This window comes from Camelina sativa, chromosome 1 (genome assembly GCF_030686135.1).
Source record: "Camelina sativa cultivar CO46 ecotype springtype chromosome 1, ASM3068613v1".
Lineage (NCBI taxonomy): Eukaryota > Viridiplantae > Streptophyta > Magnoliopsida > Brassicales > Brassicaceae > Camelina > Camelina sativa.
The window spans coordinates 6820173-6845461 of record NC_141880.1 but is presented as its reverse complement, the minus strand read 5'-3'; the positions used below and the strand labels follow the sequence as shown (position 1 = coordinate 6845461).

General features: G+C 35.6%; 6 protein-coding genes and 1 long non-coding RNA gene across 59 annotated transcripts; 4 read left to right on the top strand and 3 right to left on the bottom strand.

Annotated features, from left to right (window-relative positions):
- The first annotated feature begins 1360 nt into the window (after positions 1–1360).
- On the top strand, positions 1361–1969 carry LOC104781410 (uncharacterized). The gene is made up of 2 exons (XR_766906.2): positions 1361–1699; positions 1787–1969. It is a non-coding gene; the product is annotated as an uncharacterized LOC104781410 (long non-coding RNA).
- Positions 1970–4597: 2628 nt separating this feature from the next.
- Positions 4598–6785, top strand: LOC104781401 (protein IQ-domain 26). The gene is made up of 3 exons (XM_010506072.3): positions 4598–5437; positions 5716–5916; positions 6009–6785. Exons 1-3 carry the CDS (start codon positions 5057–5059, stop codon positions 6609–6611), a joined length of 1185 nt encoding a protein of 394 aa, XP_010504374.2. The 5' UTR covers positions 4598–5056; the 3' UTR covers positions 6612–6785.
- A 707-nt stretch (positions 6786–7492) lies between these two features.
- Positions 7493–10838, bottom strand: LOC104781384 (putative mitochondrial-processing peptidase subunit alpha-2, chloroplastic/mitochondrial). Of its 2 annotated transcripts, none has more exons than XM_010506054.3 (13): positions 10566–10838; positions 9974–10219; positions 9585–9881; positions 9325–9486; positions 9041–9208; positions 8874–8951; positions 8732–8798; positions 8499–8596; positions 8347–8416; positions 8190–8263; positions 8043–8092; positions 7834–7946; positions 7493–7758 (listed from the first exon to the last, which is right to left on the bottom strand). In XM_010506054.3, the coding sequence occupies exons 1-13, from the start codon at positions 10602–10604 to the stop codon at positions 7712–7714; spliced, it is 1509 nt and encodes a 502-aa protein (XP_010504356.1). In that variant the 5' UTR covers positions 10605–10838; the 3' UTR covers positions 7493–7711. The 2 variants fall into 2 exon arrangements, with proteins under 2 accessions (XP_010504356.1, XP_010504362.1); XM_010506060.3 differs by having other exon boundaries at positions 8190–8260.
- Positions 10839–12321: 1483 nt separating this feature from the next.
- LOC104781376 (jacalin-related lectin 35) lies at positions 12322–14616 on the top strand. 2 transcript variants are annotated; one of them, XM_010506042.2, is made up of 5 exons: positions 12322–12532; positions 12792–13001; positions 13095–13556; positions 13637–14086; positions 14197–14616. In XM_010506042.2, the coding sequence occupies exons 2-5, from the start codon at positions 12807–12809 to the stop codon at positions 14443–14445; spliced, it is 1356 nt and encodes a 451-aa protein (XP_010504344.1). In that variant the 5' UTR covers positions 12322–12532; positions 12792–12806; the 3' UTR covers positions 14446–14616. The 2 variants fall into 2 exon arrangements, with proteins under 2 accessions (XP_010504344.1, XP_019102207.1); XM_019246662.2 differs by having other exon boundaries at positions 12407–12532; positions 12765–13001.
- A 51-nt stretch (positions 14617–14667) lies between these two features.
- On the bottom strand, positions 14668–16999 carry LOC104781361 (jacalin-related lectin 34). Of its 2 annotated transcripts, XM_087507382.1 has the most exons (6): positions 16761–16807; positions 16575–16601; positions 16304–16464; positions 15757–16203; positions 15214–15678; positions 14668–15101 (listed from the first exon to the last, which is right to left on the bottom strand). In XM_087507382.1, the coding sequence occupies exons 3-6, from the start codon at positions 16448–16450 to the stop codon at positions 14850–14852; spliced, it is 1311 nt and encodes a 436-aa protein (XP_087363508.1). In that variant the 5' UTR covers positions 16451–16464; positions 16575–16601; positions 16761–16807; the 3' UTR covers positions 14668–14849. The 2 variants fall into 2 exon arrangements, with proteins under 2 accessions (XP_087363508.1, XP_087363503.1); XM_087507377.1 differs by lacking the exon at positions 16575–16601 and having other exon boundaries at positions 16761–16999.
- A 3203-nt stretch (positions 17000–20202) lies between these two features.
- LOC104705042 (jacalin-related lectin 33-like) lies at positions 20203–22092 on the bottom strand. Its single transcript, XM_087507464.1, has 4 exons — positions 21877–22092; positions 21328–21774; positions 20623–21090; positions 20203–20551 (listed from the first exon to the last, which is right to left on the bottom strand). Exons 1-4 carry the CDS (start codon positions 22075–22077, stop codon positions 20276–20278), a joined length of 1392 nt encoding a protein of 463 aa, XP_087363590.1. The 5' UTR covers positions 22078–22092; the 3' UTR covers positions 20203–20275.
- Positions 22093–22447: 355 nt separating this feature from the next.
- On the top strand, positions 22448–25118 carry LOC104781329 (uncharacterized). 50 transcript variants are annotated; one of them, XM_087507414.1, is made up of 11 exons: positions 22448–22696; positions 22774–22848; positions 22945–23000; positions 23322–23403; positions 23575–23679; positions 23774–23877; positions 23995–24064; positions 24211–24446; positions 24547–24674; positions 24803–24846; positions 24935–25118. In XM_087507414.1, the coding sequence occupies exons 4-7, from the start codon at positions 23393–23395 to the stop codon at positions 24003–24005; spliced, it is 231 nt and encodes a 76-aa protein (XP_087363540.1). In that variant the 5' UTR covers positions 22448–22696; positions 22774–22848; positions 22945–23000; positions 23322–23392; the 3' UTR covers positions 24006–24064; positions 24211–24446; positions 24547–24674; positions 24803–24846; positions 24935–25118. The 50 variants fall into 50 exon arrangements, 13 of the variants coding, with proteins under 13 accessions (XP_087363540.1, XP_087363546.1, XP_087363541.1 ...); XM_087507404.1 differs by having other exon boundaries at positions 22466–22696; positions 24025–24064; positions 24558–24674; XM_087507393.1 differs by having other exon boundaries at positions 22468–22696; positions 24025–24064.
- The last annotated feature ends 171 nt before the right edge of the window (positions 25119–25289 follow it).

Below are 25289 nucleotides of genomic sequence, written 5' to 3'. Positions count from 1 at the left end.
GGAAAATAATTCTCCGACATACTCTTTAAACGTAGAGAACACTAACGACTTTATCTTGTAAAACAGTAGGTACATTTGGCCCACATCAAGAAAAACAGTAAAAGGTTTCTTCAACATGATTCATCTGTTACACTAGAGTCATGTCTACCTTACCTTACGTACAATTATGAATACATCTATATACTGATATACACATATATTGTCGTGATGATAAACAGGTTAGTTATTGTAGTGGAGTTCTCTGGTTATTAATGGTAAAAAATTGCTGTGGACACTCGGGCTAGGTCGATCGGTCTATAAGTTTCTGTCGTTGATGATCCCTTACACATTTATAATCTTTCCATGTGCGCATCGTGAGAATCTTTCTCCATTTTAATTTATATGTATGTATATTAGTTTATTAGAAAACGAAATAGATGGATTTTGAGAAAGAGAACTCAAAAGAAGTGATTATGGGTTTTGACTAGAGACAAGATTCTCCAATATAAAGAGTACTCATCAAGTGGAGGCGCCCATAACTGCTGAATTTGTATATAATGTTATGTTTCTAAAGAATAATGAAATTGAGGGTTGAAACCCTTCTCCAATGCCCATCCCACTTAGCTCTCCCACATGATGACCCTTTGAAAGTTTTTAAAAACGTGTATGAGAAAAAAAAAGTTACGCTGCAAAAATAATGCAAGTTTGTAGAAAAAAGACTCGACAAAAGCGCCGATTTCTTTGAATGATAAACAACCAAAATTAAAAGAAAACCCTAGAATTTTAATAAAATTGATAAAACATATGTTAATTTTTTATATATAAGAAAAATATATGACATGTCAATTGTATAAAAAATGATATTTTTGCTATATCTTAGGAAAATGAATTGATAATACAACAGCAAAAAAGCCAAAACAAAAGAACACAGATACGGAGATCAGTCTTTCCACAAAGTAAGCTTACACAGTAGTTCCTGATTTTACTATTTCAAAGATCTTTTATTAAAAATTGTGAAACGTACCAGCAATAAGACAATGATGAGTGTTCTATTCTACTCACGAGCCGAAGTGAACATATCAGATCAATACAGTTTTCTCTTCAAAATAAAATAAAACAAATGTACACAAAATCAGTACTGCTCTAATTAGCTTACGAAGGCATAACTGCAAGATATCATAAGCAGAAAGAACGAAAGAAGAAGAAAGTATTTTTCAAGTTGTGATGGACCTATCGAATTACTTGTGTGCTCATATTGTAAATTTGTAATCATTGAGTTATATGAATAAAATGTTTCTGTGACTAAAAAGGGTCCGTAAGTAATCGAGTGCTTCTAGAAACATCATTTTGACATATAACAGCTTAATGACTTGTTCATTTCATCGTTTAAACTTTATCCATAAGTTCTCTATGCTCCTTTTATTTTAAGTAGAAATATGGTTTGGGGATGGTAGTCTTGTAAATTTAAACGGTCACCAGAGAAATTTTTGATAAAGAGACAAAAAAAACTATGTCTTCTTATTGGTCTGTCTTCTTCTTGAGAACGTAGCAAGTGACAAAGTGAGTCTATTAGTTTCGGTAAGGAAGAGGAAGAGCCAGAAGACGCAGATGTTCTTGAGAGATGGCCTGAAGAAGATAACTTTAAGAGCGCCAATGTCGTAAAAGGGGTCTTATGGCACACAGGGTGAAGTCAGGCAAAACAAGAAAACAAAAGAAAAAGGTAAATATCTTATAGTATATTTTTTATTTAGTCTAAGGTTGATTACGATATTGATTTAGATATACGTTCTTGTAATGTGTGTGTTAGGCTGGTAGCATATAAATGGAGAGCTTGAAGCTCATTATGATTATGTTCTCTCACATGTATACATTTCTTCTCTATATATACGAAGTTGTAATATTCTTCATGATACAAACCCATATTGTTATGCAGCTTAGCTAAGTGAAGGCTGTTAGTTAATTAATTTATTACCTTTGTTGGATTGATGAATCGATTTACCATGTTCGTCGTTGTTTTTTTCGATTTAAAGCTACGGAAAGAAAATCAAACCTCGTAGCCTCTTATAAAATAACAAATTTGAAGCTTTTTTTTGTCAAGTCGGTTTGCAAAATAACTTAAGTCTAGGCTAGACAAGGTAAAAAATAATTTGAGTTTGATTTGGAACCGGTTTGATACTTGTGTTCTTGAAAACTTTTTACCGTAAAACTGACGGATTAAGCCAGTAAGAATTACTACAAATAATAAAACGGATTAAGCCAGTAAGATAATTTTGCCGTGTGTAACCAAAATTATAAAGTCTTTATAATGTAAGCTCGTGCGCCCATTTAGAACGGACTCATATCCCATACTGGGCTGTAACGGGAGTACGGGACAATCCAATATTGGGTTACACATGGGAGTTCACTCTCCGTCACACCTAAAATGGTTTACAAATGCTTTTTTTTTTCTTTATGAAGAGAAATTGAAGAGAACCGAATTACATTAATTAGTGTCTTAGCGAAAAACACAAAAATAAAAAAAAATGTTTGCACTTGCAGGTTTAAGTAACTAACTCCAAAACAAACCACATTGAAACACACTGACCTAAAACAAAACCGAACTACATTATTGTCGTTTAAGGTGGATTAACTGAATGCTGTCAAAAAAAAAAATGGACTAGTTGAATCGGCCTGAACTCAAACCAAATTAAAGGAAAAAAAAAAATACGAAACTCAACCTTAAACGACAAATAATTTGTACATCGTGGGAGAACAATTGTAGTTCCGAAAGCTTTTTTGCAGGCCAAAATATTAAATCGTGACTCTTCTCGTATAGCCATATTGATATGGAGCATGCTAAATCCACTTTAATAATTATATTCGATTTCTGCTGAGTTGATCATATCGTCTTAAACTCTTGCCAAAAACTATTTTATTTTAATCTTGTTATTACGTCTCACCTAATAATACTCAGATCGAACTAAGGAAATAGTCTTGTCACGAATCTAGGTATTCCTGATAAATAAGAAAGGTACAATGTGGTATGGTAAAAAAAAAAAATTGTTTGTCACGGTGAACGAAGTTATTGATCAATTTATACAACTTTGCAACCGTGGAATTTCTATAACGACTCTAGGAATCTAAAATTAGTATGACTTTGTACCCAAAACCAAATCAATCACACCCAAAAAAATAGTACAAATAAAAACGTTAAAAAGGTACATTGTTTCACAAAGTTAACTTCATTTCTCGAGGTAGTAGACAAACCCCGATACTACTACTACTACTACTGCCTTCTTTGATTGGTAACAGAAACTCATCATTAATTCATAAAGTTTCAACTTTTTATTATAGTTTCCAGATTCACATATTCGTTCCTTACCAAGCCACACTTCTCGACACGAGCATAAACCTTAGCTATAATGATGGAAACAGCTTAGTCAAGTCAACGTTCGTCGACCACGACCACATATATATATACAAGTATATTGTAGATTCAAAACTTCTCATGATCTCATTCCATTTGTAAACCAGGCTTGATTTTAGAAATAAGTCAAGACAAATCAATGTAGCGTAATATACGCTTTAATACCAAATCAAACGGATAAATTAGTGATTATGTTTCGAAATCCATAAGATCTCTTTACCTTAAGAAAAAAGTTTCTATTTAAGTTAGCATGTAAATTTACATAGTGTATATATTGTAATAAATAAAAAAGGGATTATGGGTTGAGGAAAGGAAATGGGAATAATTAAGTTAAGTAACAACGGGATTTACGAGAAGGGTATCTCTAAAACCGAGTAAGAACACAATGCTCCATAAAGACAATTTTTTTTTATATTACTCAATATACTATAACTTAACAAATTGCTAAAGACGCAGAGAGACATCACCACAACACTTTTGAATCTTTGAAGAAGGTGAGTTTATTTATAGTTTCAATCTGTAAGTAAAAAAAAAAATATATAAATTACTCTGCTCGTCTTCATTGTTTGTCTGCAGATCCGTGTTCCGTTGTGGCTTGAATTTATATTTTTTGCATAGTTTTTAAAAAAACCATAATAGTGAAAAAAAGATCGATTAATAGAAAATTAGGGAGCGCTCCATCTTTTGTCTCTCCATGACATCATTTTGTCTTGTAATTCAGTTCTTCACGAGGTTGTGTCAGATCTTTTTATTTTATTATAAATATTTTACCTTACTTCTTTCTTCCTATCCTTTTCAAAACAATAATTATTCACAGCCCTAAAATCTAGACACTGTGTTAAAAAAATATTCTGTAAATCCCTATTTACAGTATTTCTCTTAACATTTTTTTTTTTCAAAATTTTCTGAGTAAATGATTCCTACTTTTCGTGTTTCAAAAAGGATGATTACAACTGTTGTCAGTTCATTGAAATTGAAATTCAAGGTATTTTGACTATTTTCAAATGAAGTAACTGTTTGTCTTACAATTACAGAACTAGAGATAGTAGCTGTATCCCATCTTTTTCCTTCATAGTAGTAATATTTCTTGAGAAACAAAATATTTTGCTGAATAAAGCAAGTTACCTTAAACCTGACGCTTAACCTTTTTTAATATATTGTTAATCAGTTTTCGAATTATAAAATACGGTACCTTATATTTGAAGCTATATCGTATAATCAAAAGTTTTTAGCCTTCTTTTACCAAACGGTGCATTTAAAAACAAAATTCTCCATAGCAAATGTACAGAACTTAGTTTTTATAATCAACTCATTTGTCCTTTGCTCAAGTTTAAATTCAAATAACACTTTATATATAAATGGTTTGTTACTTGATATATTTATTTTTCAAGAACCTATCCATCACTCTCTCTCTCTCTCTCTCTCTCTCTCTCTTTCTTGAAGTTCTTCTTATCTTTTTTTTTAACAGTTCTCCTTTCACAAAACATCACACTTTGTCTTCAGTTTCAGTGCCGTAAAATTTGTTTTTCCTCTTCATTTCTTTGCATACGAAAAAGTTCTTCTAGGTGTTTGTGATTTGTCCGTCACCTCTGAATCTTTTCATCTCTTTAAATCGTTTCAAGAAAACATCTTTGACCGTGTTCTTTAAAAGTTCGAAGTGGAAGAACAAAGATGGGTAGAGCTGCGAGATGGTTCAAGGGTATCTTCGGTATGAAGAAGAGCAAAGAGAAAGAGAACCGTGTCTCCGGTGACGGTGGAGGAATAGCTGGTGGGTCAGACGTTCACCGGAAAGTTTTCCAAGCAGACTCAGTCTGGCTCAGAACTTACCTGGCGGAAACAGACAAAGAACAGAGCAAACACGCCATTGCGGTTGCTGCCGCCACAGCCGCAGCAGCAGACGCAGCGGTTGCAGCTGCTCAAGCTGCCGTAGCGGTGGTGAGGTTAACAAGTAATGGAAGAAGCGGAGGATATTCCGGCAGGAGTGGAGTTACCGGGACCACAATGGAGCGGTGGGCCGCCGTGAAAATCCAATCAGTCTTCAAGGGTTATTTGGTAAATTTCTATAAACCTCTTTTGTTTTGTTGACACAAAAAGATGGAATTGTGCCATGTGGGTATCGTTTAGATTCGACAAAACTTAAGAAAGTATGTCTGTACTTTACTTGCTCCTTACACATCTTCGTTAATGTAACAGTACAAGACACACACACACCTTTGCTAATTTCAAGAATTTTTTTTTGTATATTCTTTCTTTTCTTTTTTCAGATTAAACCGCTTAATGTGATTTTTGATTGATTTTATTTGGGTCTACATTAATTTTTTTGTTTATAGGCGAGGAAAGCGTTACGAGCATTGAAAGGTCTAGTGAAGCTACAAGCTTTGGTGAGAGGATACTTAGTCCGCAAACGCGCCGCCGAAACGCTTCATAGCATGCACGCTCTCATTAGAGCTCAAACTAGCGTTCGTTCTCAACGCATCAACCGCTCTCTCATCAGAGACAACAACAACATGTTTCATCCTCGACACTCACTTGTAATAACCGTTCATTTCTTCTAGTCATTTTTGTTTTTAACTTAGTCTATATAGTCTAACTAATGTTCTTGAATTGGTTGATTATATAACAGGAGAGGTTAGACGATTCAAGAAGTGAAATCCATAGCAAGAGGATATCAATCTCTGTTGAGAAACAGAGCAACAACAACAATATTGCGTATGATGAGACCAGTCCCAAGATTGTGGAGATTGACACTTGCAAGACGAAATCAAGATCCAAGAGAATGAGTGTGGCTGTATCCGAGTGTGGAGATGATTTCATCTATCAAGGCAAAGATCTCGAATGGAGTTTTCCGGGAGAAAAATGCAAGTATCCTACTGCTCAAAACACTCCAAGATTCTCAAATAACCATCACTACTACACACCGCCCTCACCGGCGAAAAGCGTTTGCAGAGACGCTTGTTTTAGGCCGAGCTATCCTGGTATGATGACACCAAGCTATATGGCTAATACGCAGTCGTTTAAAGCTAAGGTGCGTTCGCATAGTGCACCGAGACAACGTCCTGATCGAAAAAGATTGTCACTTGATGAGATTATGGCGGCTAGGAGTAGCGTTAGCGGCGTGAGGATGGTACAACCACAACTGCAAACGCCAACGCAAACGCAACCACAGCAACGCTCTCCATGTTCGAATGATCATCAGTTTCTTCAGGACGCTAGATTCTATAATTAGTAAGAAACGTTATTTTCGTCCTTAAAGGAAATATCGTCATAGCTTTTGACTTTTTTCATTGAGGACTTTTAATTTTTCTCTTCTTTTTTATTTTATTTTTTCCCTTTTTTTTCGGGTTCTTTACTTTTGTAAATGTTTGCTTTTGGGAAAAAATAAAAAAAAAATATCTAGTCATCTACTAGTACATACGACCTCTTCACCATGGCATTGCTCTCATCCATTAGAGAAGTAAGAAACTACTACATAGAACAAAAAATTTCATGTACATCGCCAAAAGGTTTAAGGTTATACAGTATAATCTAAGGTAAAATTGAATTTAGTTATTGGTATTGGAGAATTTGAAATTCAAAGCTGTGAGTAATCGAGAGGAGATATTATAATTAATAGCTAAATATGATGACGAGATGAGGTTGAAATTTGCAATAAATTTGGAATCCATGTAGCGTCAGACAAGTACGACATGACGTTATCATTATTGTGAAATTTTTTCAAAATCTTTTTTTTTGTTTGTAATGTTTTCTACTCTATGACTATATCTTATAGTAATCATTTTAAAAACCACCACGGGATATGATTGGTTCATGCCGATACGTGTTTACGTCATCATATTCGTTCTTCTGAAACCCAAAACTTAGAATAAAATAACACATCAACGGCTTTTGATAAGCAGTAAAATAATTTACCTCGTAATCTGCCAAAAAGATTCCCTCATATAGCCTTTTTGATTAAGGTTTTCTGTAATTAAACAACCTTAATCATAGTTTAGAATGTAAACAGGAGCCAAAAAGAGATACAATTGTATTCATCATAATGTTGATAATACTTTCAAAACATTTTATGATTTTAAGTATTTAGACTTGGTCTATCTTTAATGGCCTATGTTTCCCAACATTCTTAAATTGAAACTGAAGCTGGAAAAAGTTGGTAAACGTATCAATCCACATTATTTACGAACCGAAGAGACAAAAATAAGCAAAGACAATAGAGATTGGAGACTTGTGAGATATCTCCAAAAAAAAAACGAAGGCTTTCTTTCTTTATTTTACAGGTCCCAAACTCACTATCTTCTGATGCAAAAGATCTTATTGCTTCTTTTAGCTTCAATGAAATCTTTTGCTTACAGAGTCATAGCTTGGAACATTCAACACTGTCACCAAACCAAAATTTGGATTAAGTTTGTAAAAAAGGATGAAAAAGTGAAATGATATGTTTTGTTCATTACCTTCTCCGAAAGATGCCATCGTCAAAGGCTTTGTTATAACCTTGCTAGTGAAATCTGCAATGTCCTGTAAGGTGAGTTCGTCTACTGTATTCAAGAATTGGTCAACTGATTTCCTGCAAATGTGTTAGGTAAAAACATAAAACACGGTTAAAAAAATGTCTGGTTATATACTATTAACCAGTATAGAGGTTGGGACGTGTGTAATGTACCTCTCTCCATATGTAAGTATCTGTCTACCTATGTCTTCTGCTGCAATCATCTGCAAGCCAATCACACAAAACAGTTTAAAATTCCATTATAAAGTCTCACACTCATGGCTTAAAAAAGAAAAGGTGGAAAGTCATGAGTGAACCTACCCGAGATTCAAGATTCATCAGAATCGCAGATTTCGTTGCTGCCTTGGCCCGATCAAGATGTTTCTGATCAACTGCTAAAAAACCAAAGTAAATAGTATGGTTTATATATGTAAGTTTCAACAATAGAGAGGAAGAAATCTTAGGAAAATATGTATACAATATCCTCCAGCAACATTTTCTATTTCAGCAGCTACTAATTGAATTCCCTCCGAAGCAAAGCCAGGACTCTGCAACCCCAAAAAATTGTAAGCAAACTCACATATCGTAGATACCGTGCTTAAAGCCGATAATAATCAACAACTAACTCACCGTGCAACCATAGATTCCAAATAATCCGGTATTGTTAAAGACGCTACTGAATGCGGTGCATGATTGAACCTCCGGATATTTGTTCAAAATGTTAAGATCTGCATCCAGACAATAAGGATTATCATGTTTATCATCATGATGACTAACTAAATGAACTTACGATAAAAAAAACATGAGAGTTTAAAAAACTAGGAGGAGCCGCTAGTAGAAAGAAAACACATCCAGAGACTTACAGAGCGAAGAGTGCATTCCCTTTCCAGGGCCTCCCGCAGAGAATGAGCCACCTCCTCCCATAAGCATCTAGTAAGAATTAGATCTTCCATACATTATATCTTTGCATGTGAAAAGATCAAGTAAAGTATTTGAGTTAGGCACCTGAAGAACAGTTGCAATAATAGCTTCCTTCTCGTTATTCCATCCTGGCACTTCAAAAGCAAGCGCAAAATGTGTAGCCTGAGAATGAGACAAAAAGAAGAAAGAAATGAGGAACACTCAAAGAAGCCCATTGAAAGGAACACAACATATATAAATCATATTAGCACCTCTCCACCAGTATGTTTACGGAAATCTCCACCGACATATTGAGACTTTGGCTCCGCTGCTCGGGTTACATTAGGAAGGTCAGAGAGTAATGGCTCAACCACTTTTAGAAGTTCTTCATGATCAACTCCACTAGCTGCTAGTACCATTCGTGCAGCAGTGTAATTCTCCTGAAATTTCAATACTAAAATGAGAAGAAAGCCACTTACACGCAATAACTAACCAAAAGCTAATATTCCTAATTACAGAGAAGCATGCAATTATCTCTTGTGTTGAAGGTCCTTACAGAAACAAACTCCTCCAAGACGTCTCCAGTCAATGCAATAGATTCAGGTGCGTACAACGGATTTGCCAGAGCCCCAGAGTAACCAGCAGAATGAACCGCCTCCAAGAGAAAGCCCATAGGATTCTTTTCAAATTCTCCAATCTCCACCTTCATTTTTCTGAGCTGCCAGAAGAAAAAAAAACGATAGGAACGGAACGTCAAAAACAAAGAAGCTTTGCTTTGGTTTTTGTGTGAGATTAATGCAACATGACATTTATTACCTCTTCATTCACTTCCCAATCCAAGAAAGCAGGGTTCCTCACACTATCAATAAGCACTTCAACCATTTCAGGAACATAGGTTTTGAGAGCATCGATTGTGTAACCCATCTGCTCTCGTGATGCAGAGGCTGAAGTATTACCTCCCATAGCCTCAATCTCCCTTACAAGGCGAAAATGGCTTCTGTTTAATGTACTCTTGAAAGCCATCCTTTCAAGCAAGTGTGTAGCTCCACGGGAATAAGGCGTCTCATAAATCGAACCACAATCAACGTATAAACCAATGGAAGCCGCTGGATTCTAAAAAAAATCACAAAATCAAAATCACTTTGCAATCTCAATAGTTTCACCAAGAAGTTGATGTTTGGGATTACTACAAAAGAAGCACTCACCGAAGACATCTCAGTGGCGATTTTAAGACCATTGGAAAGAGTAGTGGTCTTAAGTTTTTCAGGGGCAACATGATCAGCGAGTGGTGGTGGAAGTGAGACACCAGCCAAGGGAATGTCCATCGGAGGAAGCGAACTAGAGGATCCCCCAGTTAGCCAGCTGAAGAAACCTGATGTAGAAGAAGAACTCGCTGCAACAGCACTAGAACTTGCATAGCGAGAAGCCCGCAAATTGTGGTTAAGAATGCCCTGTAACACACACAAACCCTATGCATTGTTAAGCTTTTGTCTCAGTTGGGACAAATTGATTGCAAGATAGATACTTTCATCCAAAATGTAGGAGAATCTAAAAACTAAAGATTGAGAATTTAACATTGATAAAAATTAGAACTTTGGAAACAGAGATCATTTAGTAAATCTTAAAAAGCATGAAATCATAAAGATAGAGTTGAATCAAGATCTATAAGAATCTAAGAGACCCTTTAAACCAAATCCAAACATACTGAATCATACAAATTGTTCACACACAACTCAAGCGTTTTCCTATAAAAAAAAACAACCAAATTTAATGAAAAAGTTGGAGTAAGACAATGACCTTAAGGGCCTTAGCTCGTGAAGCTGCCGTGCGGTACATGGCGACTGCGAAACCCTAGATCGGCCAGATGAGTACCGGCGTTTGTTGCTGACGACGGGAGAAGACAGAGACAGAGAGAGAGATGCCGAGTCAGAGCTGAATAGAGAGAGAGAAGCCAACGATAAAGGCTTTCTAATTACGTTGACTGGATCTTACTAATATAGGCCCAATTATTCTGGCCCAGATAGTTTATATTATAAAAAATTTTAAAACCCATGAAAATAATGCAGATATACAATTTCATGAGTGGGAGAGAAGAGAATCATATAAAGAAATTGTATATCTGCATCAATCATTATCACCGAGTGGGGGCATACGATACACTTTTTTGATCATAACTTTTTTTATCAGCTATTAATCCAAGTGGGGCAATGTGTCGTTATGCGATCAGCGATCTGGTCATTATGAGTCCCTAGTCATTTCATTTGGCAATGGACTGCTATCCACCAATCCGAGTGGCCTTACCTTAGTGTGGGAACTGGCTATCTTCAGGACTTTGGATCCCTTATATTTAGCTTGTAGTGCTTTTGGTTTTATGTCTAGTTTTAAAGTTTGGTTGTTGTCTTTGAGTACATGTCTAAGTTATTTATCTTGCTGTGTAAGCTTATACATGTATGTTTAGTTTTCTTTAAAGGGAAGCATGTAATCCTTTAATCTTAATATAATGGAATGTTTGAAGTTAAAAAAAAAGGAAGATAAAAAAAACTAATGCAAGTGGGAGGGGGTGAGGGGGCATATGTCGAAGTCATCATAGCTTTCACCTTTCAGTATAGTAAAAAACGAGTATCACAATAGTTTTAACCTTTATATTTTTTAGTTTATCACGTAAAAGTAAATATACATAAGATTGATAAAAGAGTATGTAAAAACAGAATTAAGCCTAAAGAAATATCGTTCTTATGATATTGTCCGGTAAATGTAGTTGGAAATCGAATTTTGTTGGCAAAGTATTTCCAAAATAAAAGTATGATTACCACGCAATATTAGACACAACGCTACGCTCAACTCATTGCAAACATAAATCCTAACTAACATTGAGACTCAAATGACAAAATATATTATTTGGATGATACAATCAAATAGCAAGGAATGACATTACGTCTTTTTTTGTTGTTGACATGATTTGGAGGCAATTGGCTTCCTAATGGTTGGATGTGAAGCTTCTGTGACTTGCCAAAAAGAAAAAAAAAACCCCATATTTACTGTCTTTAGAACAAAAAATACCGAAAAATAGGATGTAAGTATTTTTCAGATTATAAAATCGATTTAACTTGATTGGTTAAATTTTAGACTTTAAAAGTTCCCTCCCCAATCAATCATTTAACTCTAAAAGAAAAATATTAGGAGCGAACAATTTGATATGTGAACAACGAGTTATAACGGTTCCGTGGGTATAATTGGGGGATTTGAGACATATAGATGAATCATGTGAGTTTTACCATGTGGTGAACGGAGCCATGAGCCCATTCATTGTGTTCATGTCATGAGGTGCTTTTGTAACTCGAAAGCCACGAACTATAGTCTATATCAAACTTTCATTTATATGATATTTGCACTTTAGCAAAAAAAAAACTATAGTCTATATCAATTCTTATTACGGAGCCATGAACTATATTTAGGTAAAAAAAAAGATTCTTTTTTATCAAAGAAAAAAAATATGTTATATTTTTGGCATGCAAAATACCATATGTTCACTGTTCAGTGTTGTTTGGTGAACATTTCTAACTAATCAAAACATTCATCCCTCGTGAAGCACGAGTTGGTTAAACTATGAAGCTTTTCCGAAAAAAAGAAAGTGGTTAACAATGGTGAATTAATGAATATAAAAAAAAAAGCAAAAAAAAATTAATGTTCATATTCAAGAGTGTTTATATATACAGCAAAATCCCAAACATTAATATCTTCATCTCCATTTCTCACATCCAAAGGTTATAATTCTCTCTTCATTTTTACTCCTTTTCGTTTTTTCTTTTAATATTTTTACTAGTTAGGAAAAATATAAAATATGAATTTATGAGAACATGATAATATTGTTTAAAGAGATGTTCTAGTGGAAGCTAACTTGTATAGTCCTGATCCACTTAGATTAGTTTCATCATCATGAAAGTGCTTGAATTAGTGTATGTTCATGGCTCTTCTGCTATGGTTTTCCGTTTACAGTTTCTAAGATGGTTACGAAAACTATAGGTTAAGAAGAAAAAAATGGCGACAAAATTGGAAGCGCAAGGTGGTCGTGGAGGAGAAGAATGGGACGATGGTGGTGCTTACGAAAACGTCAAGAAAGTGTATGTTGGTCAAGGTGATTCTGGTGTGGTTTACGTCAAGTTTGATTACCAGAAAGACGGCAAAATCGTATCACGCGAACATGGGAAGGTGACGCTACTCGGAACAGAGGAGGTAGAAAACATTTTTTTTAATCTTTCTTGTTGTTTGTTATTAGAGAGTTTCTTTGTCACTAACATGATCATTTTTTTTGTTTCCGTTGCTTAGTTTGTGCTTGATCCAGAAGATTACATCACATCAGTGAAATTTTACTACGAGAAGCTCTTTGGATCACCGGTAGAGATCGTCACGGCTCTAATCTTTAAGACATTCAAAGGCAAAACTTCTCAGCCTTTTGGATTAGTCTCTGGACAAGAAGCTGAGCTAGGAGGTGGCAAAATCGTTGGTTTTCATGGAAGTTCAAGCCATTTGATTCATTCGTTAGGAGCCTATATAATACCATCAACCACGCCGGTGACTCCGCCGGTATCAGGTGGTCCAACCAAATTGGAAGCTCAAGGTGGCCGTGGAGGAGATGTATGGGACGATGGTGGTGCTTACGACAATGTAAAGAAAGTTTATGTCGGACAAGGTGACTCTGGTGTGGTTTATGTCAAGTTTGATTACGAGAAAGATGGTAAGATTGTATCATTTGAACATGGGAAGAAGACACTACTTGGAACAGAGGAGGTACATAATAGTTTGTGTTCTTGTTATTGCACTAAATTGTTTTTTTTTTTTTTTTCAAATAATGTTGATGGGTTTTGCAGTTTGAGATCGATCCGGAAGACTACATCACATCTGTGAAAGTTTACTACGAGAAACTTTTCGGGTCACCAACAGAGATCATCACAGCTCTTGTATTCAAGACGTTCAAAGGCAAAATTTCTCAGCCATTTGGACTAACCTCTGGAGAAGCAGCTGAGCTAGGATGCGGCAAGATCGTTGGATTCCATGGAAGTTCGAGCAATCTGATCCATTCTTTAGGAGTTTATATTGTTCCTTCGTCCACACCATTGACTCCATCTTCCAATACTATTCCAGCACAAGGCGGAGATGGTGGAGTTGCTTGGGATGATGGTGTTCATGATGGTGTCAAGAAGATATATGTTGGACAAGGTGACTCTTGTGTGACTTATTTCAAGGCTGACTATGAAAAGGCATCAAAACCTGTCCTTGGAAGTGATCACGGGAAGAAGTCATTGCTTGGGGCAGAGGAGGTTTTTTTTTTCTTCTTCTTGATTTGATCTTCAAATCTTGTCTTTCGTTAAAGTTATTTTAAAACCTAAGCTAAAGTCTTGAATTTTGAATTTGGTTGCATAATGTGCAGTTTTTGCTTGGACCAGATGAATACATCATAGCTGTGTCGGGATACTATGACAAGATCTATGGTGTAGAAGCGCCGGTCATCATCTCGCTTAAGTTCAAGACAAACAAGAGAACATCTTTCCCGTACGGACTCGAGGGAGGAACTGAATTCGTGCTGGAGAAGAAAGACCACAAAATCGTTGGTTTCAATGGACAAGCTGGTGACTATCTTTACAAACTTGGAGTCAATGTTGCGCCCATAGCTAACTGATGTGAAACCAATCTGATATCCCGAGAATTCTAATAAGACTATGTTGTGAGTTTATGGAGTTGTGTTGTCTGGTGCTGTATTTGGTTTTTTCTCAAGAGTCAAGAGTAATGTATGTTAGTGTTGCATCGATTCTACTCTTAATAAAGAGGTTTCTTCGTTGTAGTTTTAAAATCCTCTCGTTTTTATAAAGTGCTACATATATTATTCAATGAACTAGGGTAATACTCTGAACAAACTTCTTTTATTAAATTGGATCACAAAAATCCATCAAAGAGAGAACAAACAACACAAAGACAAGACCTGAAACATTTGAAGCAGTAAACCAACAAGAAACAAGTAAAGTAGAATCAGCTTATTCAATTAAAGTTTATAAATTAACCATCATCAAAAGATTTCCATGATGATCAGTTGGTGATTGGCAGGACATGGACGCCAAATTTGTGAAGCATATCACCGGCTCTTCCATGGAAGCCAACGATCTTGTGGCCTTCCTCTTTGAGTACAAAGGGTGTGCCAGCTTCAAGTCCAAAGGGAATAGAGGTTTGCTTATTAGTCTTGAACCTAAGCATAGTTATAACTGGACTTTCACTCCCAAAGATTACATCGTAGGTGCCTTCAACTGCCGTAATGTATTCACTTGGATAGTCAAGCTCCAACTGCAATTAAAGAAACACAAAACATAACAAAACTGAAACTTGTTAAGATGACAAAAAAAAACAAAACCTATACGGTTAAAATATTAAAGAAGCAGAAACTGATTAAATGTACCTCTTCAAATCCAAGCAATGTGGGTTTTCCACGTTCTTTTCCTACTATAACTTCAGATCCTTTCTCATACACAAACTGGACAACTCCTACACCATCTTGTGCTTGTCCTACAGACACTTTTCTCACACCGTCGAAAACACCATCATCCCATAGAGTTCCTCCCTCACTACCAAATGCTTCTAGCTTTTTGGATGGTGTTGCAGGAGTCAAAGGGATGATGCCTAATGGAGCTAAATAAACTCCAATAGCATTGATAGACTCACCAGCTCGTCCATGGAACCCAGCAATCTTGAAACCTACCTGCTTGAATTCAAAATGTGTGCTACCTTCAAGCCCAAACGGTCCATATGTTTTGTTTTTGGTAGTCTTGAAGATAAGCATTGTCACGAAAGCACTATCAGCTCCGAAGATTTTGTCGTAGGTTCCTTCCACGGATGTTATGTATTCACCTGTTTCAAGCTCAAACTGCACAGACGAAAATGTGTCATGAATACTGAAACTTGTTGAAAAGGCAAAAACAAATATAAATATGTTTTTGAGTACCTCTTCGAATCCAAGCATTGTGCTTTTCCCATGTTCATTTCCAGTGACGACCACAGAACCATTAATGTATTCAAACTTGACAGCTGCTACACCATCTTGGCCTTGTCCTACGTAAACCTTTTTAACATCGTCGTGATGACCATCGTCCCATACAGCTCCAGTCTCACCACCCTTTGCTTCCAGCTTCTTCACAGGGGGTGGAATGGTTGGTACGGGAGCATAGTGAACATCGATGGAGTTGAGAACATTGCCACTGGTGCCAAGGAAACCAGCGATCTGTTTACCGGTGGCCTCCGGAGCAGAAATCTGGAAACCGGATTTGTTACCGTAAGGTCCAAGAGTTCTCTTGTTTGTTGTGAAAGTCAACGCCGTTATGACCTCTTGCGTACCAATGGTTTTGCCGTAAGCGGAAAGGGCCGTTATGTACTCGTCCGAATCCAAAATGAACTGAGTGATTTTATATATATATGAAATTAAACATTAATCTTATGTTTACATAAATTGATGATTAAGTTTTTTTTTTTTTTTTTTTTTTTGTGGGACTAACCTCGGCAGATTTGGGACCAACGGAGCCGCGAAGCTGGGATTGAAGAGCGGTTGTTCCATCGTACGTGACCTGGATTGAGTAAATGACGTCATCGAACGTAAGCTGCACTTTCTTCACTTTTGCGTGCGATCCATCGTCCCAAGACATCGTACTGGCTAGTTCTATTATGGATATTGTATAACCGAAATTAATAAACACGTACTATAATAAAGCAAAGTTAATACCAAACCGGTTCTAGTTCTAACTCAGGTGTTTTAAAGTCGGTCAATACCGATTCGGCTTGTTGTTGGTCAACTATCTTTGTATTGTGCGATCAAGAGTCAAATTGATTATATGAAACAATCGAGATAGGAAAAGATCAATTAAATATTGATTGATAGAATTTTCAGAAAACAGATAGGTAATAACATACATAGTATATGAAAGAGAGAGAGAGAGAGAGAGAGAGATGAATAACCTGTTTGTAGAGACTACGACTGTGATGAAGAAGATGAAGAGATTAGGTGTGTGAAGAAGAGAGGCTGCTGGATCTATATATATATATATATAGAGCTTAGTTATTATTTTATTTTTAAGATATCATAACATTTGTGTACCACATGGCCAATATAAAATTAATAATTTTTGTTTTTGAAACTTAAAATTAATAATGTTGGTCCATAAGTTTGTAATAATCGTTCGTATTCTCACCAAATCTGTAATACCGTAGCTTTCTTGTAACTTTTCTACCCATGAAAAATGTAATAGATTGACGAATTCGGTATACTATAATTAGATTGAATAAACAAAGCTCGTTTGTCTAAAAGAAAACTTGCCAAAAATGTAATAGATTGAGAAAAAGGAAAGAAAAAATGATTGTTACGTATGGCAAGTATACGTCAACACATCAACACACATACAAAAAATATAAATGTTTTATTAACTACACAAATTATTGTAATATAGATATGCATAAACAAACATAAATTATGTGTATAATACCATAATCATCTAATTTTGATATTTTCTTTATCGGAATTCGGTGTTGACTAGTATTAACCGGCATTGATCGATGTTGACCGGTGTTGACCAAAACTTTTTTTTTCATAAACAACAAAAATTGACAAAATAATTTCATAACTTTATTAAAATATTATATAAGAAAATTTTACTACAAAATAGTATAACAAATATACATTTTTCTTTCATAAATTCAAAAGTTAGTTTTTAATTTTATACCATATCATTTGTATACCATATTATATTTATTATATACAAAAGGGAAATGTATATTTGTTATATACCATATTATATTTGTTATATACAAAAGGAAAATGTATATTTGTTATAATATTTTGTAGTAAAATTTTATTATATACAAATTTTTCCTTTTGTTATATAAGAGCTATAATATGGTATATAACAAATGATGAGACATACAATCTTTTCTTAAAATCTTTTGAATGAAAATTTTTGGTCAACATTGGTCAACGTCGGTCAATGCTGGTCAACACCGGATTCCAGCAAACAAATCATCAGAATTAGATGGTTATGGTGTTGTACATGTAACTTATGTTTGTTCATGAATATATATTCTTATGTAGCTAACAAAACATTTATATTATGTGTATGTGTGGTTATGTTGGTGTATACTTGGCAAACGGGTGTGATAGACAATAATAACATATAGGCTGTAACCCAATTTTCGATGTTTTTATAGGTTTATAACATTTAATTCTCTATTAAATAATATATCATGATATGTTTTTTATATAATAATTTATTTCTATATAACTTATTTATTTTTGTGTATATACTTCTTTCTTTCTTGTTTTTTTCTCTCGATAAAAGGTCTTCTTTGTAAATTGTACATGTATTTCTTGTAACAAATGATTAGCAAAATATGAAATAAACCATATAAAAAATAGTATATTCCTAATATTGAGAGAGCGAGAGCATGAGTAGTGAAGAGGGTGACACGATGGAATTGATTTTCACTAATCTATCATTTCCTTAATTATTTCATAAATTGATCGTGCATTGCATGGCTACATAAAAATATAAAGTTCGTTGTCACATGTTAAATTATTTCCAATCGATCCTTATCGTATATTGTAATCTACTATTATATATATATATATATATATATATATATATATATATTCTAATTTTATACAATCATTTGAGCAACTTGAGTTTCAGTTTTAAATTCAATACTTTCTGAAGCTTCCTCATTTTGCACAGTCGTTAACTTGGTGGACTTCGGAAGCATTATGCTTTATTTGATCGAATATGATGTTTGTCCAAAAAAAAAAAAAACGTATAACTTTTTTTTTACTGATTCGATTTTCGAGTATGGAGATCTAAACGTTGTTATTCGGTAAGTAAATTGTAGGCCGATGTTTTCTTAAAATAAATCAAGGAAATTAACGAAACAATTCAAGTGTTCTAAATCCAATGTATTTCAAATAATAGTCTTAATTTTTAGATTAACACATCTAATTGGATAGAACACTCCTAAACGACTACTTTAAATCATTGATTTTAGAAAATGCAGTTGGAAATCTTCTTAATTAATCTTCCAGATAACCCGATATACAAACAAGGTATAAAATATACATTAAAAATGCGACTCGTGGGTCTCGTGGCCTTTATTTATATTCGTATGACAAGAATTTTTTTACGCTTAAAAAATACATTATCACACTTTGAGCACGTCTAGTCTAACTAATCTCATGGGACATCTATGGCTCAGGTCTCCCTCCTTACGCGTCTGATCCGAATAATATGGTAAACTCAATTAGAAAATGGAAACCCCAAAATTATTATTAATGTAAACTCAATTGGGAAAATCCTAGATTAATAATACATGGGCCGGCTTGTAGACCTACAGGCCAAATCACTATAAGTTGGATGGAGTCTATCCCATGCCACTGGATTCATTCCACGATGCCAACTTTCGAAATATATCTTACTTATTTCACACACAAAAGAAAAGTGAAAGAATCCTCCTAAACAATTCTTAAAAAAAAAATACTGAAAATTATACAAGCATAACCAATAAATAGTCCAAACATATGTTAACTAGTGATAATTGAACATGAAATAAGGCTTAACTTGTTATTTATGGGTTTTGACTCCTCATAGCAACAACGTCACATGCGCATATGAGAAACCGGATTTAGACTGTACTATGTCTTTCTGGTTGGTTGGGTTGTTAGTCGAAGAACTCAGGTCGATTGGTAACGCGAAGTTTATGCATGTCTAATAGTTATTGCACCAATTCAATGCCGACCAGATGACCCAAAATTACCAAGAAAGTCAAAGTATAATTTACCCCCAAAAGTACACATCAATAATATTCAACGACATTGCATTATATAATAGTGCGTTATTTTTTTTTTTTGCAAAATGCTATCAAAGATGATACTCGAGGTTTGATAACATATTAGAAAAGCTAAGTCTAATGATAACAAAGAAACTAAAATAACTTTCAACCGTCAACACTTACCAACATTCCACACGTACCACTCAACACTGTTAGCATCAATGCGCGCAGCTTGGTCTTCTTATATCTTTTAAATGGTTGTAATTAGCAAACCCAACAACTCCTGCGACTTTCTTTCCAGGAACATACAGTTTCTATGTCAGGGTTTTTTTTTTTTTGGTCATGTCTGTTTATGATATCTAATAATTTGAAGAAATTAAATAACAATAGATCTAAATGTCAAAAGAAAAGTATATAAAGACAAGATTGAACTTAATTATACCGATATCATCATATATATATATTATACACGTATATATTAAGACGTTATAACGCTAAACAAACTTGGAGCGACTTTTTTATATATGGACCGTTGTTCACAATGGAAATTAATGTGCAATTAGTATGTATCTAATCAGCTACCTTTATTAAAATCACAAATATATCAACTTATTCAAGAGACCATAACAAATTCAATGGAATCGAAAGAGAAAGATGTCATGTGATCAGTTGGTGATCGGCATAACATGGACTCCAAACTGATGAAGCAACTCGCTGGCTTTTCCATGGAACCCGACGATCTTGTGGCCTTCCTCTTTGAGTGCGAAGGCTGTGCCAGCTTCAAGTCCAAAGGGAGAAGACGTTTTCTTATTAGTCTTGAACTTAAGCATAGTTATGACTACGTCTTCGCTCCCAAAGATTTTATCGTATGTGCCTTCAACTACGGTGATGTATTCACTTGGTGATGTATCCAAAGAACCCAAATAATATAAACCAATATGCTCATCGCTAATTGTTTTTCTTTTATTGTTAAATATAAAATATATTTTGATATAAAATAAAATCTAAGTACCTCCTCGAATCCAAGTAAGGTACTCTTTCCATGTTCACCTCCGACAATATCCTGAGCGTCTTTGTCGTACACGAACTTAACGACAGATACACCATCTTGGGCTTGTCCTACGTACACTTTTTTAACACCATCGTAAGCATTATCGTCCCATGCATTTCCTTTATCACCACCAATTGCCAATAGTTTCTTGGGAGGAGGCGTCAAAGGAGTCAAAGGAGTTGTGGTTGTAGCAAAATATGCTCCAAGAGCATGTAGAGCTTCACCAGCACGTCCATGGAACCCAACAAGTTTTCCACCATTTTTGCCCTTGAGTAAAAACTTATTTTCGGTTTCCAACCCATAGGGTGGAGAGGTTTTACCCTTGAATGTATAGAAGGTAAGAGATGTGATGATGTCAGAGACTTGGCCATATACTTTGTCGTGGGTCACCTGCACTGCTACGATGTAGTCGTCTTCATCAACCTCAAACTACGTACAACAATACAAAGATACCTCTTGTTAGTAGATACGTTAATTGGTTCTCATTTTCCAAAGCTTAAAAACTTGATCAGACCCAAATTTTAACTAGGTTGGTCATTTGGTCCGCAAGCTTTTAGCTAGCCCACCATAACGTTCGTACTATTAAGTGTTAAGTAGTTTGAAGAATTAATAATGCAAAGTTAAGAAAACTATATATTGACGAGTGGAAGCAAATATGATACATACCGTTTCGAATCCAAGAAGCCTTTTCTTGCCATGTTCACCTCTTCCAACCTCCTGAGAACCCTTCTTGTACACGATATTGATAGACGACACACCGTCTTGGCCTTGCCCTACATGCACCTTTCTAACGCCATCGTGTACACCATCATCCCATGAGGCTCCTCCGGTACCTCCCCCTGCCTCTTGCTTAATAGGAGGGATCAAAGGAGTACTGGAAGTTAATAATGGAGCAAAGTAAGCTCCTAGAGAGTGGACATAATCTCCGGCAAACCCATGAAAGCCAATGATCTTCTTGTCTTGAAATTGGAGCCTAAATGGAGTACCATCTTCGTATCCAATGACATCAAAAGTCTTCTTGTTGGATTTGAACTTAAGCCCTTGAATGAGACCTTCAGGGTTATACCAACCTTCTACCGAAACTAGATGCTCCTCTGGATTGTTAATCACAAACTGTAGATGTCATGATCAAAATGTCAATACTTCAAAAATAAACTTTCGACATATATACTAATAAGAGAAGGAGACCAATGGACAAGAAAGAAGTATAAGAACCGGGTAAGCTGCGATACTATGGCCCTTGACACCGCGAAGAGGGGCTTCTTCAGTTTTTCCGCTCTTAACATAGTCGAACTTAACATATTGAATGCCGTTCCCGCTTGCTGCGGCCTGAATCTTGGTCACAGCATCGTGTTCCGATCCATCATCCCATTGGTTACCTCCTTTTCCTCCTTTTACTTCAACTTTTTGAGCCATCTTTAGAAAATTACATGTAATTAGTAATTAAGAACTGTTGAACTTCTCACTTTGATTTCAGATTTGTTTCTTTTTCTTTTCTTTACTCAAAGAACTCAATTTTTTAGAACTCTCATTCATTCATTCATATTTTTCTTATTACTTACACTCTCACATACACCTCCTTATAACAAGGTTTTTCACACTTACATAGTTTACTCAAAAGCTCTAGACTAACAACTCTCCACTAGCTCGACTACACACCTTACAAGTCAATGTCCTAACTTGTACTCTTAACAGTTCTCATCAACTTGCACCAACTCTAGAGACTAAGACTTAACTAACTTAGTTAAAACTTAACAGAACAACATTACAACCAAGTGGGTCTTAACTAAACCCTTTAACAATTCTTCTTTGACATGGGCCTTGACCACTCATACACCAGCAGGCCCATAACACATCATTGTCCTTCTCGACTTCTCTTCTTTCACGATTCTTCTTCTTCTTCGTTTAGCTTCCACGCTTCTGGTTCTTCATCATCTTAATCTCACTTTTCTTGCCTTTCTCTTTTGCAGGATTAATCGAAAATTCATCCCTCAACACTCCCTCTTGAGTTTTCGATTTGGACTCTTGATTCCAGGTTGGGATTTTGAATTTTGACGCCTTTACTTCTCCAATAAAGGTTCCTTTTCTCTTCATCTGAGAGCCACTTTTCAGAACATCTGCATAGGTCATCGGCGAGTTTGATTTTCCGATCTCCTTCTTAATTGGGATTTCTGTGATTTTCCCTTGGTTGAGTTTTGTTGCTCCTTCTTGAACAATGATCTTTTCATTCTTGTTCAGGCTTGATTCACTTTCTGTTGAACTCACTTTGATCTTCTTTTGCAGAGGCTCTGGACACAAACTTATGTCTCCAAACTTGATGGCATTCGATCCAAGCAAAGGTAATCCATTTACCTCTTCCTTGTTTTGCTTTTGAAATATCAGCCTTTGATTCTCAACAAGTTCACTTTTGCCATTGATCTCCAACTTATGGAGCCCAAATCCTTTGTGCTTTGTTACTTGATTCTCCTTCTCTGTCGCTTGATTATTTTCTGCATTTTTCTTGCATGTTTCCTTTCTAATCCACTTCTGCTCCCTCTCAACCTTAGGTGAGCTTTCTATTTTCTCCACGGTGTCTCTTTTGATCACCATCTTGTTCACTTTGCATCCTGGGCTCACATCTTCGACTCCTCTATCCTTGTTTTCTTCTTTTCCAATTTCAGAACCTCCCTGATTCTTAACTTCCAGCGATGGCTTTTTCCTTCACAGTTCCAGCTTCATTCTTCTTAGGTTGATGAGTTTCAGGTTTGTTCAGGCCTTCAGCATTCTTCTTAATAGACCAAGTTTGTGACACCTTTTGATTTCCAGCCGTATATCCAGTCCCTTGACAACATGATTCAACCTTTTCTTTTATAGCAACCATTGTTGCCTCTTCATTTTTTGACATTCTCAGATAAAAGCTTTTATTGATCATAGGTACCTCAGCTATCTTCCTTCCAGCAGGATCGTGAATGGTACAACCTCTGTGATTAAACTCAACTTCATAGTCTCTTTCAATCATTTGAGATCAACAGATTTTTGGTAATTCCTGGAACTAGTGGAACATCTTTGATGATTCTCTTGCCTTTCTTTGTCATGATTTCAACATCACCCATTTCTTTTGTTGTCAGCATAGCTCCATTACCTACACGTACAGGAATATTGAAGCTTGTGTTGATGTGAGTAAACAACTTCTCATATGGCGTCATGTGATTTGTGCATCCACTATCAATGAGCCAGGTATTCTCTTCTAGTATTTCTTGGTCTTCTTGTCTTGCAGTGAACATGTGATAGGTTTCTTCTTCTTCATTCTCTTCTTGAGTAACTTGAGCTTGTTCTCCATTCTTGAGTTTGCAGTTACTGATTAGATGACCTACTTTTCCACAGTGAAAACAGCTTCTAGTGTCTCTGTTTCCATTGAGAGCAGGTCTGATTTTCCACTCTTGAGCCAACATACATCTTCATTGTGATTGTCCCTTTTACAATAACCACACCATCTTTTCTCTATAACTTGTCTGCCCCGGATTTTCTTTGTTTTTGTTCTCCACATTCATACTTCGAAACCGTGCATAGAAGGCTCCTTCTGCTTCTTCTTCATCCTCTGGAAAGAATTTCTTCTCATGTGCCTCCAGAGATCCAAGCAGCTCAGCATATGTAACATTGTTCAAATCCTTTGTTTCTTCCATTAAGGATGACAAGCCGGCATAGCTTTTTGGCATAGAAGCCAGCATTTTCACTACTAAATCAAAGTTAGATTTACCCTCACCTAAAGATCTCATCTGATTTGCTACAGCCTGAATCCTATCCGAGTAAGCCTTAATCTTTTCCCCTTCTTTCATTTTCAGATTTTCAAACTCTCTCCTTAACGACTGAAGTCTAACAGTTTTGACTTTCTCATTACCTTGATAGGAGTGCTCCAGAAGTTTCCATGCTTGGTGTGCTGAGTTTGCAGAAATGATCTTGTCAAACACCGCATCAACCACTGCATGCTGAATGATTTGTAGAGCAGCCATATCTTTAGCTTTGAGTGCCTTCAGGTTTGCAGTTTCTTTGCTCTTATATGTTCCTGGAGTTGCAGGTTCGGCTTCAGCTCCAGTTTCAGGTACTCCATCTTTAACAACATCCCAAAGATCTTTATTCATGAGTGTGGTTTTCATTCTTGCAGACCATAACTCGTAATTCTGCCATCAAAGACTGCAATAAGATGAGGTGATTGCAGGTTTATCGCCATCTCAGTTTTCTTCTTCTTCTTCTACTTTTCAAGTACTTCTTCACTTCTTCTTTCTTGCTTTAACAGGCTCCAAGGATCAAGTTGCGCTCTGATACCATGTTGAACTTCTCACTTTGATTTCAGATTTGTTTCTTTTTCTTTTCTTTACTCAAAGAACTCAATTTTTTAGAACTCTCATTCATTCATTCATATTTTTCTTATTACTTACACTCTCACATACACCTCCTTATAACAAAGTTTTTCACACTTACATAGTTTACTCAAAAGCTCTAGACCAACAAATCTCCACTAGCTCGGCTACACACCTTACAAGTCAATGTCCTAACTTGTACTCTTAACAGTTCTCATCAACTTGCACCAACTCTAAAGACTTAGACTTAACTAACTTAGTTAAAACTTAACAGAACAACATTACAATCAA

Excerpts from the sequence above, each read along its gene's own strand:
- LOC104781401 (XM_010506072.3), top strand. The coding sequence starts at position 5,057 with ATGGGTAGAGCTGCGAGATGGTTCAAGGGTATCTTCGGTATGAAGAAG. Across the intron at positions 5,438-5,715 it reads CAGTCTTCAAGGGTTATTTG|GCGAGGAAAGCGTTACGAGC; the intron begins GTAAATTTCTAT and ends TTTTGTTTATAG. Across the intron at positions 5,917-6,008 it reads TTCATCCTCGACACTCACTT|GAGAGGTTAGACGATTCAAG; the intron begins GTAATAACCGTT and ends ATTATATAACAG.
- LOC104781384 (XM_010506054.3), bottom strand. The coding sequence starts at position 10,604 with ATGTACCGCACGGCAGCTTCACGAGCTAAGGCCCTTAAG. Across the intron at positions 9,882-9,973 it reads TCGCCACTGAGATGTCTTCG|AATCCAGCGGCTTCCATTGG; the intron begins GTGAGTGCTTCT and ends GATTTTTTTTAG. Across the intron at positions 9,487-9,584 it reads ATTGGGAAGTGAATGAAGAG|CTCAGAAAAATGAAGGTGGA; the intron begins GTAATAAATGTC and ends TTCTTCTGGCAG.
- LOC104781376 (XM_010506042.2), top strand. The coding sequence starts at position 12,807 with ATGGCGACAAAATTGGAAGCGCAAGGTGGTCGTGGAGGAGAAGAATGG. Across the intron at positions 13,002-13,094 it reads CGCTACTCGGAACAGAGGAG|TTTGTGCTTGATCCAGAAGA; the intron begins GTAGAAAACATT and ends TCCGTTGCTTAG. Across the intron at positions 14,087-14,196 it reads CATTGCTTGGGGCAGAGGAG|TTTTTGCTTGGACCAGATGA; the intron begins GTTTTTTTTTTC and ends CATAATGTGCAG.
- LOC104781361 (XM_087507377.1), bottom strand. The coding sequence starts at position 16,450 with ATGTCTTGGGACGATGGATCGCACGCAAAAGTGAAGAAAGTGCAGCTT. Across the intron at positions 16,204-16,303 it reads TTGGTCCCAAATCTGCCGAG|TTCATTTTGGATTCGGACGA; the intron begins GTTAGTCCCACA and ends AAAATCACTCAG. Across the intron at positions 15,679-15,756 it reads CAATGCTTGGATTCGAAGAG|TTTGAGCTTGAAACAGGTGA; the intron begins GTACTCAAAAAC and ends TCGTCTGTGCAG.
- LOC104705042 (XM_087507464.1), bottom strand. The coding sequence starts at position 22,077 with ATGGCTCAAAAAGTTGAAGTAAAAGGAGGAAAAGGAGGTAACCAATGG. Across the intron at positions 21,775-21,876 it reads ATAGTATCGCAGCTTACCCG|TTTGTGATTAACAATCCAGA; the intron begins GTTCTTATACTT and ends TGACATCTACAG. Across the intron at positions 21,091-21,327 it reads GGCTTCTTGGATTCGAAACG|TTTGAGGTTGATGAAGACGA; the intron begins GTATGTATCATA and ends TGTTGTACGTAG.
- LOC104781329 (XM_087507408.1), top strand. Across the intron at positions 23,680-23,773 it reads TTGAGATCAACAGATTTTTG|CTCCATTACCTACACGTACA; the intron begins GTAATTCCTGGA and ends TTGTCAGCATAG. Across the intron at positions 24,065-24,210 it reads TCTGTTTCCATTGAGAGCAG|AAGGCTCCTTCTGCTTCTTC; the intron begins GTCTGATTTTCC and ends AACCGTGCATAG.